Consider the following 12,751-nt stretch of genomic DNA (forward strand, 5'->3'; position numbering starts at 1 on the left):
TGCTATTAATTTGTTTTTATTTAATACAAGCCCTAAAAATACAGAATATTCAATGGGAATCACTGTTGCTGTTAGTCCTCCCCCTCATCCTTCACTCTCGAGTATGTTTATGAGTTTCCCGTCGTCCAAAGCTACTGTAATTATGTGTAAACTCATATTTTTGTACTTGCTGAGTGGAGAACAAGTGTCTTGCTTTCACTTGGCAAGTACAAATGGACTCAAAGCACTTTACACTCGACTACACAGTCTCTCCCACACACACACTGTACTTCCATATATTCACATTCCATTCATACACTGCTGCAATTTAAGTCTTGTTATATTTCCTATGAAACTGTAAATGTAACTCACATCTTTACATGCTCATACATGTATTTAAATATCTAGAAGTTTAATACTTAAATGGTGTGATAATTTCTCTTAACTGTTTGATGTGATCACTCGCGTAACCTTGACTTGAAAAGAATATACTGTATATCTTCTAAATCGAGAGGAATTGTGCAATATCTGTCAGAAAAAGCACAATTAAAGGTAATCACGATTACCTTTCCCCACCGACTGCAGCACAGCTGCTCCGCAAGTGTTTCATCAGCTCATATTTAACACGATAACACAATAATTACTGCTCATGAGACACAGATGGGAGCTGCTCCAGTCGGAGTAGAAGTGAGCAATACGAGGACCAAAGAGGATAAACATCAACTTGAGGATATAAACGTTAAAGTGCAGCTGCATTCAAAATCATTTTCAGGCAAAGTAATAACTATTTCATTCTATAACATGAAAAAAAAAAGAAGGGTTTTTTTCAATAAAACACACCACCACACCAGGGGTGGCGCTACAGGGTGCCCCCAGCGGCCCCCCTAACTTTTGTGTTCTTTACCTTGTAAAAACATCCGCCACTATGTCCACAAGCTTTTCAAAGCATTGAAACAAACAATAAATTGACCGAAAGTGAATAATTGTAAATATAATCTTAGGCCCCTGACCCACTTAACTACGGCCCTGCATCAAACGTGCAGTGCACCATTCACAGTCTGGCTCACACAGTGAATCTGCTGCGGTGGCTCTGCCCTGCATCTATATTATATTGTTGTGGATGATATTGTTTGGGATATTGAAAGGTTATCCCTATCCCTATTGAAAGGAGGAAGAGGGTCGTATTAATACTTAATAAGTATAATAAAGTACTTTTCTGTTTGTTCTGTTAAATCCATTTACATTTGGGGATTCTTACATGCCACCCTGCCAAGATCTCTTGCCACCGCTTTGCCACCCCATGTAGAATTTTCTAGATCCGCCACTGCACCACACTAACTATAGCAAACAATCTTTGAAATAATCTCGCCAGCTTGGAAAAAAGTCGCTCGCGTAACCTTTTAGCGCACAATCACTTTAAATGCCAATGCATTTTTAACAGGCGGCAGCTCAAATTTATAGCTGTGTAACCGTGCCCCCGAGAAAACAGATGTATTTATCTGGATCAATTTTGAGGCCGCTGCTCTCACGCACTCACCGGTGCGATTTGTGAATGTGACTGAGGGAGAACTAATCATCCCACAGGGGTAAAGTAGGTACAGGGGACGTGAATGTGATTCAGCTGGAGAGAAAAAGATTGCACATATCAAAGGATAAATAAAAACATAAAAGCTACTGATTTAAAGTCCAGGGAAATGTGGGTGCTCTTTGAAATTGTGATTCAAATACAATAAATGACACAGTCATAAATTCACAGTTGCTTGATAATCTAGTGTCATAATGACTCAGGCCTTCCTGGATCCATGTGTCCACAGCTGAGCATTCCCTCAGCATACATGGAATGCCTTTGCTACTTAAACACTACACAACATGGACATACAGGACATGACTGAGGCCTAGTTTGATCCGTGGTGATGTACGCGCCTCATGACGTGTGTTACGGAATGTTGATCTCAGCGTGGTCTTGGACCTTGTTCCGAATATAGAAAGCGGGGGAAGCTGGAGGGGCGAGTCGGCACAGGCCGGCATAGCTGGCATCAGTGACATGCATGAGCTGGAGAGTGCGCATGACTCACTCAGACGCAGATGGTCAGTTTGAGGAGACGCGACTGTCTCGTCTGTCACACAGTTGGGGCGACGAAGGGCTGCGCTTCACCCTCACAGCCTCAAACTGGTAAGTGTCACCGGTGTCACCAGTGTCACGTACCCCCATGTCCTCTGGATTATCATTTCAACAACGACACAAGTCTGAGATTAACTCCAGAGGAACCTCACGTCTGACCTAAATAATAGGATCCAGCAGAAGCTGTGTGTGTTCGTGCGTGTGCCAGTCGTACACACCTGCCGCCCCCCCCATCAGAGATATGAGACCAAAATAGTCCAGAAGCTGGAAAGAGTTCAGAACTTCCCAGCCACCATAAATGGGGAAATGTGTAGGTTAATCTCAGTAATCTCACGTCTTGCAGAAGGATTATTTCCTGGCAATGATATAGTGGTTTGTGTTGTTATGACTCCACAGAGTCATATTTAGCTAATATTCACCTCAATTGATTTATGTAGCAGTTTAGTTCAGATATATAACAGCCAAACTCTTTTTATAATATTACAGCTTTCACATGAATTAATCTCAATGTTCATTGGAGATTTATCTAAGGTTAAGGTTTACGACCTGAAAAGTAAACACGACTCCAGAGAGATATTAAACATAATTGTACTGTTTTAATAAATACTAAACAGTTTTGTTATAAAATATCATCACGAGACAAAAAAAAGAAGAATATATTCCAGATTTTGTATAAATCTTTTCTTTTTCCCCACGTGGCCTCCCATTAACCTATTATTTAACATTTATTACTTGAAGAGGACTCATCCATTTCCCTGTGAGGCATGAATAAGCAGAAAGCATGGGTTGGGCTGTGGAAGAAGTCAAGCTGAACACGACGTCCGGTTCAGCTTTTCACAATAATAGTCAATGACGCATTTTAAATTCCGTTAAATATTCTTGTTGGCCTTATATGCCTCGCTTATTTATCCACTGTATACACTTTCAAACGACCTTAACTGGACAAAGTCCGTCACAATTTTGTCGGACAACGTGCTACTTGTTCCCCGTTAAAATGGACTGTTTTATTTTGAAAATCAGGTTGCCCTAGTTCCTGCCTGAACTCGTCGTTTTGACGCAGCGGCTCGCGCCGTCAGTCAGTCACTACAAACACCAGTGAACACAACAGTAGCTTGTACTCACAAAGACGGATCCAGTAGTCACACATGTTCAGCAGCGCACGGTACACGCGGCGAAGGAGCGTCATTTAAACCGCAGGGGGAAGCCGAGCCGAGCCGAACCGTGCCGAACCAACTGAAGCTCCGTCTCCGTCTCTCTCTGCCTCTATTCCTCTTTCACTCTGACGATATTGGATCTAATGTGAGGACGTGGACGCGCCTTGATCGCCCCCCCCCCGCCCTATTCAAACACTTAATAACAGCCAGCACTGGGTGGGACAGTCCCGCACACTCATGATGAAACTTTACTGGAATAACCTCCACAACTTTCCCCTTTTCTGGCCTCATAATCTTTAATAACACATGCTTTATTTCCCCACTATTGTTTATTTTATTATTTATATGGAAAATTGTCCAAAAACATGTCATCAGTTTGTATTTGTTAAGGTCAGAGATGGGTCAAATAAACAGCAGGTGCGTGTAGGGTGTATACTAATAATAATACATTACATTTGTCACATTAGCAATTTCATTTCTGCTTGTTTTTGTTATTTATTTAGTTAATTCGCATCATCATCATGTTCTTCTCTACAATTTTCATTGCAGCCCAAAAGGACAAATCAGCAAATACTTTGAAGCAGAAGCAAATAAAGAAGACAGCATAGTTTCTGGCATAGACAAGCCTGTGAAAAGGAAGACATGAGCAGAGGAGTCTTATTCTTCACTAATTCTTACATGCTGGAGCTTTAAAATATTTTCTGTTTAGTTTGCAAGTTTCAAAAAGTAACATTTTTACGAGTAATTTCAAAGAAGATTTTAGTTACTGTTAAACTTTACATGTTTGGTTGGATTTGTTCTGTAAACTAGAAATGCAAAGCGTGACTCACGGTTCAAATGTTCAAATTCTCTGGCTGTTAAAGCGTTCATATGTTGTGTGTTCAGAGTTCTTACATTTTGGAATTTAGGCATTTCTTTTTTTTGATCTGGTCTTCAATACACTAAGAGCATTTTATTTGTTAAAAATAAAAATAAATTACAAACAAAATATTTAAAAAGAAAAAAGTAGCGACTGCAGTAAGTACATTAGCACATCTGAACTTCAAGAACTATTACAGAGGCCATGCTATTAGTGGTGTAGCTGGAGTATAAAGGTTCTGGATTCAGATACTATATAATAGCATATAATATGCATATTATGTTTTATTTTGAGATGTACTTTAAGTATGACTGTCAGTGTCTACTTGTGCAATGAATAGATTTTAATCTTAAAAACTAATTTAAAAACAACATTATAGTGATACACTGATACACTGAAGCCTTTACAAAAGGCAAATGACTGCCACCCTGTGGTTGAGCAAAGACTGATGCAGTTGACTTCCTTGGAGCATTTTTTACACCACAATGATTCATTTCAGATTAATATTAGACGCGCTCCTTAATTATCATAATTTCTGTTTGCATATTGTATCTCGCAGAAATGATCACCTTATAGATTACAAAAGCCTTCAGTTGGAACGTTACACTCTGAGCTCACCACCCTCGTCTCTGCTGCAAGACACAGCAGGAAAGCAGATGGCCGGATCTATAGTAACTGACAGGAGCAGCATGGAACAAAGGAACTCGGCTCAGTGTTAAAGCTGTCAGACCTAACCCTTCCACAGGGACCTTCCACCTGTGCTCCTCCTCAAATACACCTTGACAGGAGAACCACTCAGAACTAATGAGCACACACACACACACACACACACACGTTTGTGCTGCTGCCGCGCTGACTTCAATTAATTTGGAATGATCACCTTACCCTTCATTCCTGACCTTAACCATAACCAGTGAATGCCTCGCACTAACCTTAACCGAAACACAATTCAAATTATAGCCTTAAACCTCACCAGGTTGCCTCATTGAGACCAGGTTTTATGCCTGTAAAGGTCCCAAAGAGGCAACAGTGACAGTACACACACCCTTGAGCAGTCTTTTCCTGCACTTTAATACCATATGAGTCAATCTGACATATGACAAACACATTTCAGCCTGGCTCTGGGAAATCTGTGTGGGCTGGTGGAGGTGTGTGTGTGTGTGGGGGGCGGGGGGTATCTGGTCCAATGCTCGGTGGGATTTTGATTTAAGCGGACTTCAGTGGTCTGTATCGCTGCCACTTCTATTTAGCACACGGGGTGGGGGGGGGAGTTCGAAAGATATTTACTCTCACACGCTCTCACAGAACAGACATTTTTTGCAAAAGTGCCAGTGATGGCAGTGATTGGTAATTGGGTCAAGCTGTCTGGTAGTTTTTTGTCCACTCACACACACACACACACACACACACACAGCCACTGTAAAAAGACATGGGTAGAGTGTTGTATTATACTGAGCCCCTGGGGGCAGTGTTGTACAGGATTTACTCCCCTCTGTGGTACTGTACAGTGAAGTGGTTGCAACTACAGAGGAGCACCATCTGATTTAATTAAAGTAAAGCCTTAAAAAAACATTTGCAGTGCAGGGAAAGCGGTTTTACAAGACTGAAGGAGACAAACTAAGTTTGGAAATCCACTATAGTAAGATTTTATAAATATATATACTGTATATATATATATATATATATACTGCCTGTAAAATAAGTGTATCTGGCGAATACACTTTCTAAGAGTTATACACCATCTGTAAATGTTTCAAATCTGGCATCCACTAGAAGAAGGCGAACATAAATTAGGCCTAACAGATTACATGACTCTGTTTAAAGGTCACCAAATCACCGGTCACCTCTGACAAGTGCTTTAAAACTTATTCTACTGTCACTTGTGCAATAAAGATGACATTTCACACAACAGACCAGTAAAAGATAAAGAAACTAAAACTGTGTTCTTGCTTATTTAATCTGGGAACTAGGCAAAAAAAATTACATCCTGGAAAACTGAAATTATCTTTGAACTATAAACCCGACATCCTTCGTTGTTTTCTCTCATTCCTGGCAAATGTCATTTATTTCTGATGAGGGTTTTAATTTGAAAACTTTTGACTCGTTAGAAACTCTCCGTCCTGTTATTGAGCAGCGTGTGCTTCAAACCTCAACGATTGTCTTCATAAACTGGTGGAGAAATGTTTTATCGTTGCTCTTTTATGTTGCATTCCCCCAAAGAAATAACCTTTAAGAAGAGGGGAGCCAACAATATGATCTGGATTTACTGCATCTTTTCTTTGGTGTTGTATCATAAGAGTAAATAGAAAACTGTGCCCAGAGATGTGTCAGAAAATGAAATTAAGAGGTGGGAATGACTTAAGGAACGCTTGATTGAGCGTGACGACTCTGTCCGGGTCTGGTGGAAATTCACAGTCATTAAATTAAACATAGTTTTGTAACCTAAGAGCAAGAGGAGGAATAACTCAGGACCTCTGAAATTCATATGCGGGGGGAAAAAAAGAGAGTCTGTATAATTGACATCTAAGGAGACAGGAACACAGGCAATATGGCAAATTTCCTAGATTCAATACCTGTGAGTAAATGAGGCTTCATTATTCTTCTAAGCAAAACAACAGGTGGGGTTACCCACACACCTACCCCACTGTTGTGAAAAGGCAGCTGTTGTGTGTAAAGGCCAAGGGAGGGGAAGACAACGCAGCGAGAGGAGGTGAAGGATACGTTAACTGGAGACGACGTGGGGTGGAGGCGCCGGAGCTTACAGGCAGCAAAATCCTCACATTAACCGATTGCTATGGATTTTTTCAAAGCTTTAGAGGGAGGATCACCTCCAGGTTTTTGTTCAACCGAACCTAAGGAGCTGATGTCTGGGCCAACGTGTCTGTCTGAGGTAAGTGCGTGTGTGTATTCTTTCATTTGTTACCCTTTTTTTTTTTTAGGACCATTATTGACATAAACACTGATCTTTTTGGTCCCAGTAGTCTTCATGAGGACCAAAACCTGGTCCCAAGAGCCTAATTTCCGAGGAACCGGTTAAGATTAGTGCCAAGATTGGAATTGTGGTTAGGTTAAGGTTTAGGTTGGGCATTAGTTATTCACTTGTCCTCTTCATTCACCTGTCCTTGTCACTCACCTGTCCTCATCAATCACCTGTCTTCGTCATTCACCTGTCCTCATCACTCACCTGTCTTCATCATTCACCTGTCCTCGTCACTCACCTGTCTTCATCATTCACCTGTCCTCGTCACTCAACTTTCTTCATCATTCACCTGTCCTCGTCACTCACCTGTCTTCATCATTCACCTGTCCTCGTCACTAACCTGTCTTCATCATTCACCGCCCCGTCACTCACCTGTCTTCATCATTCACCTGTCCTTGTAACTCACTTGTCTTCATCATTCACCTGTCCTCGTAACTCACTTGTCTTCATCATTCAACTGTCCTCGTCACTCACCTGTCCTCATCATTCACCTGTCCTCGTCACTCACCTGTCCTCGTCATTCACTGGCAAAGTTTCCGGTACGAGATCTTTATTATTTATTTTTTAATTCCGGCCATTCAACATTTCTTACTCAGTAACGGATCTGATTTAAAATGTAGTTATAGTAATGCGAGTAAATGTAATTCATTACTTTCCACCTCTGTTAACTGGTTAAAGTTAGTCATAATGCTTTGTTTAGGTTGTACAAACGAATTGAAGTTAATGGAGTAACCTAAGAAGAATATCTGCATAAACCTGTGTGTGTGAGTGTCTGTGTGGGTTAGCGAGTGTGTGAGCACATGCCAGTTTGATTGCCAGAAAGGAAGGCAATCGCAAACCAGTCACTTGGCGTTCAAAGAGAAGAGATCAAAGGCCGCCCCCTTACTTCATTCCTCAGGATTAAAAAGATCATCAATAATAATGGGCTGGAGCAGCGGGGCCGACTGGAGGGAAGTGCGAACGGATGCTGAAAGAACTCGTCTTTGTGCGCGCTTGTGTGAAACTCTGGCTGCTTGCCGTCGGCACAAGTGGGAGCAGAAAACCATAAGTGCGGGCCTGTTTTTGACCCATTCTTCAGGAACTTCATGCAATATTCACCACAACAACGTGTTCACTTCTCACTTCAGGCTTCCAGCTGGTTTCTGGTGAAGTGTAAGAATGTGTGCGTGTGTGTGGGAATGTCAGTTTATATATATATACTGTATGTTTATCCTGCATCACAGAACAACACATGTAAACAAATCTGTAAAATCGTTTACTCGGTGTGAGAGGGAGGAAGCTCTGACGTCATGAATATGAGATTGTATCATGCATACTGTTATGTAAGAAGTCGTTTTTCTCTCTAAAGGGTGTGGTTTATGTGTACTTTAGGCAAAGTATAACGCTTGTGTAGTGTTTCAGCACATTTACATGATGTGCACATGACATCGTCATCACATTCTAGCTTCCCAACTATGAATGTTCTGATATTAAAACAGACGCAAATAAATAAGAACCAACTAAATATAACAATTATCTTCATTATTTAAGGTGCTGTTTTCAGATGTCTTCTATTGTCAGACACCGAAAAGGCTCCTACTGGAGGAGAGCGGATGTTTCTTAGAATAATTACTATAATTGTAGAGATTCATTTTTTTTTTCTTTGATTGGATAATTGCTTAATTGACTGCTTCAGTCCTGTAATTGAAGGTCACTTAAAGTTTGACGGGCTCAGTGTTTGATTGCTTTCCAGACACTTAGAAAACTCTTTCAGTCACTTTGTTAAGGGAAATAATACCAGGATCCTTACATAAGTAAATACAGATGGCTATATGGAATTTCTGTAAATGTAGAATTTTAAGGTGAGCAGATGAAAAGCAATGTCGGCTTAGTGTCGAGCAATCAAAAAGGTGGCAGGAAAAACACACTGTATGTAAAAGTCAGAAAAAAAACTACTGGACGGACAAGAAAAGATATTCAGACCGAGATCTTTTCCTATTCTTCCTCCGGTCTCTCTTTCTTCCCCTCCTCTTCAATCACAGTCTTCCCCCAGGAGAAGAAAAAGGAGAGGGAGGCTAATTAATTACAGTGACTGACGACTCAGTGCTGGAGCTCTATGGAGGTGATGAATTGTGCAGCAGCACAACTATGACATTAATCTGAATCAATCCCCTCCCTTCACGACCAACCACAGTGAACTGCCCTCCCTATAACACACTGCTCTGACCCAGGCTCCCTGTCATGTTCGTTTGAAAGCCTCAGTTACTGCTGATTCCGGGATATAATTAGGTCGACGGCAAATAAAGGTCAGCGGTCAGCCCAACACAATGAGCTATGTAAGGCGGCGATACGACTGCCCGGTGTGAAATTACCAGCAACCACAAGGAAGACCAATGGGTTCTTTTTGTACTATCTCATCATCAGGCGGAAAATGATTGGGTATTCAATAAATTACAGACGTTCACACAAAAGTGCTTCAAACAGCTGACTTTATGAGAAGTCAAGGATTCAGGAAAACAAGAGGGAAAACCGGACGTGACATCACCAAAAAGACATTTTGCAAATGGATGTTCGTGTCAGCTGTAACCAGACACTTTTTGGACGATGCAATTTACAAAATTAACATCGTGTGCCATTGAAGAAGACTGGAAACTAGCAAATGAGACCATACATTCCTCAGAAGGATGTTTACTTCCATGCACGTTCGGTGCATGTGCAAACTGAATAAGCTCACCAAGCAGAAAAAACTATTCGACAACAGAAGAAGTAGGACTTCGTCAAGGATAGTCATCGCTACCTCGACCTAGGTAGCTGTAGCAGCATCCTATTCCCTGTGCCCAGACTTGTACCGCCACCTGATGGTGAAATGAGACACTACAGGACCCTGACGCGCGAGTATACCAGGGCCATGAGTTATTTTGGAAGCCAGTAGAGACGCCCCCTGGTGGCTATTCAATATACTGTTCACTCAGGGAGGAAATCGGAAAACTATGATCATTATGTAATATATGGTTGATGCGAGTTAAAGCAAAGGAACGATATGAAAACAGCAGTAACGCAACATTATGGCCAAATACTGTAATAAAACAAATCACTACATTAATGGCAACTACCACAGGTCAAGTACAATGCCTGTGTGAGACGCAGGATGGAGTGGAGAAAGAAAGAGCACCTGTATCATGTTTAGCAGCAGCAGCAGCAGCAGCAGCAGCAGCAGCAGCACAGAGCATCTGTTGAGCCCGAAAAACCAGAGTTTAGCCGCTACAAACGCTCCATCTGATAGATGGTTTTCATTATCTCTCCCTTCCTCAGGGGAAGAAGCTCCCCGTGCCCTTTCTCTTTGATCGTATCAGTCTCCTGTTATAGATCAGTAACTACCACTGCACAAAGAGCAATCAACTCACTTCTCTATTGCCTTTAATTGTATCCTTGTACCTTCAACTGTCAATAAGATGTTTAACAATTTAACACCTGGGTGCAACTTCATATTTTGACTACTTTTATGAACTGGAGAGAGACGTGACAGTCGGGGGGGGGGGCTGCTGTGGGAAACTTTAAACGGCATTAAATAAATGTTTGCTCAGAGTCAATTTGAATTGATTGAACTAGTTTTGCCATGCTTTCAATTTGCAGTAAATGTGTTTAATTAGCTGCCTGTGGCCTTGTCAGCTTGGTTTGGGGAAACGTTGTCGTTTAATTGGCATAATGACAAAGGAGCGGAGGAGAAAGCCATTGTGCGTCAGGCTACGATGACTCAATGCGCGCGGCGTGAGGGAATGACGTTTTGGATTTTGTAGTGGGAAACGCAGACGCACGCAGCGCTGGGTGCCAGCATCACTCAGCATCAATACTGCATGCGGTGATGCAGGAAAGCCTGAATGCTCCAGACCATGAAGCACACAAGAGGACTAAAATAAGACCCAGCCACCACTGAGTCTTAAAGCACCAAAAAACTCTTTATGTTGGGAAAACAGCTCCGCATTCATTATATTGGAGCTGAAAAGAAAACTGGGTCAGATGGAAAATAATGGCATGAGATCGTGTATGAGTGTGTGGTGCTAGTCGGTGGTCAGCTGGACAATAACAATGTTTACACTATTTCCCCAAATAGTGTTAAGAAATAAAATCCTGTGCCTTTGCAGCAGCTGCAGCTCTACTGTATTTATTTTTCTCTGCTCACACGATACACATGCTGCATAAATTATACACATATTAATTTATAATGGCCTATGGAATATGCACGTTTACATATTCATGAGCAGACGCGCGTGTGCCAGCTCAGTGCGTGTCTCGACCAACCTGTGCTGCTCTGGATGGTCCTGACGGTGGTGGTTGTGCGCGGCGGCGAGTTGCTCCTCCTGCTGCCCACTGCGACGCCTCCCTCCTCCTCCTCCTGCGAGCAGCCTTTCTCTATGGCACGCACGTAGCTGTGGCTCCGCATGCGGAAGCAGCTGGGCACGGGGAGGTCCAGGGCGTCCACGGCCTGCGACTCCATCTCGCTGAACACCGACTCGCACACTGCCTCGATCTGCCCGTTCACCTCCACCTCGCTCACCTGTCGAGGAGGACACACACACACACACACACACACGTACACATAGATAGACATATAGTCATGTGCACGCAAACCCACAGATAAATAAGAAAAGTTCCATGCACAGGGATGAATAAAAAAAGGGAAAACATGCACAGGTGCACACCAGCACAGTGCAACACACAAAGTAGAATTGACTACATTTTACGGGAGTAAAAGCCAGGAAAGCTGTTACAGAGCTATTTCACTGATTAAAGCTTCACTAGGCAGTTTTATGTGCGCACACACACTTAAATCACAACGTGGGGAGTGCGATAGAAAACAGCTTCCCCGTATTAGCGCATTATGAAGCAGGTAGACTTAAGATATTTGCCACAAATGAAATCAGTGTCTGATGAGGATAATTCTCCTCCCGCGGAGAAAATGGTCCTTTAAACAAGGTGTGAGTTAATTCACCCATCTCCATTAAGGAAAGGCAATCAGAATTTGAATTTGCAGCGAACTGTGTGCATTTCTGAGTTCTGTTTGTGCACATCACTTACTTTAGGAGTACGCTCGTTCTACTTTTACCTCGACACTGTCTCAGAAAGCTTTGAGCTATGTGGGAAAAGCTGCAGATGCTTACAAACGAACTGTATATCGGAGGAAAAAGTGAAATAAGGAGAGCACTTCACAGAGCCATAGAAGTGTTGATAACAAAGGTGAGAATTAGCAAATGTCAAGACTGGAACTGGCAGGATTTGGGATGAGACTTGAGGAACTAGGACGATACATGATCAGCGAGTGCATCAAAGCGGGGGTTTTAGAGAGTAAAAACAAGAAAACTGAGAAAACTACTGGCAAGAGAAATGAGACTGGGATGTGTGGGGGCAGAAAACCTGCGGCTCCATTCCATTCCTTGATGCTGCCTTTGTTTTGCTTTTTCAAAACATCTGCACAGGGAGGCAGATCACAGGAATGGGATGCAGTCAGGAGGTAAAGCTGATAGTTTGGGTGCTTGTCAGTGAGGAAGAGTGCAGGGTCAGACATGTGTGAGTAAACACTGTAAAGCTTGGAGTCAGGAAGGTTTGTGGACCTCGGTTTAACGCACATTTTGTGTGTTAACGCATGCTCTACGCAAACACATGTTGAATATGAGAGTGAG

The 12,751-nt window shown here is 42.3% G+C and overlaps 1 protein-coding gene across 4 annotated transcripts in view; it reads right to left on the minus strand.

Annotated features, from left to right (window-relative positions):
- Positions 1-12,751, minus strand: part of dlgap1b (discs, large (Drosophila) homolog-associated protein 1b) — a 118,209-nt gene that overhangs the window by 19,787 nt on the left and 85,671 nt on the right. For all 4 annotated transcript variants that reach the window (XM_058631292.1, XM_058631302.1, XM_058631284.1 and 1 more), the window contains exon 8: positions 11,373-11,628. In XM_058631292.1, the coding sequence (XP_058487275.1) occupies positions 11,373-11,628 (256 nt within the window). The remainder of the gene's footprint in view (positions 1-11,372; positions 11,629-12,751) is intronic.

This window comes from Solea solea, chromosome 1 (assembly GCF_958295425.1).
Source record: "Solea solea chromosome 1, fSolSol10.1, whole genome shotgun sequence".
In the NCBI taxonomy this organism is placed as follows: Eukaryota; Metazoa; Chordata; class Actinopteri; order Pleuronectiformes; family Soleidae; genus Solea; species Solea solea.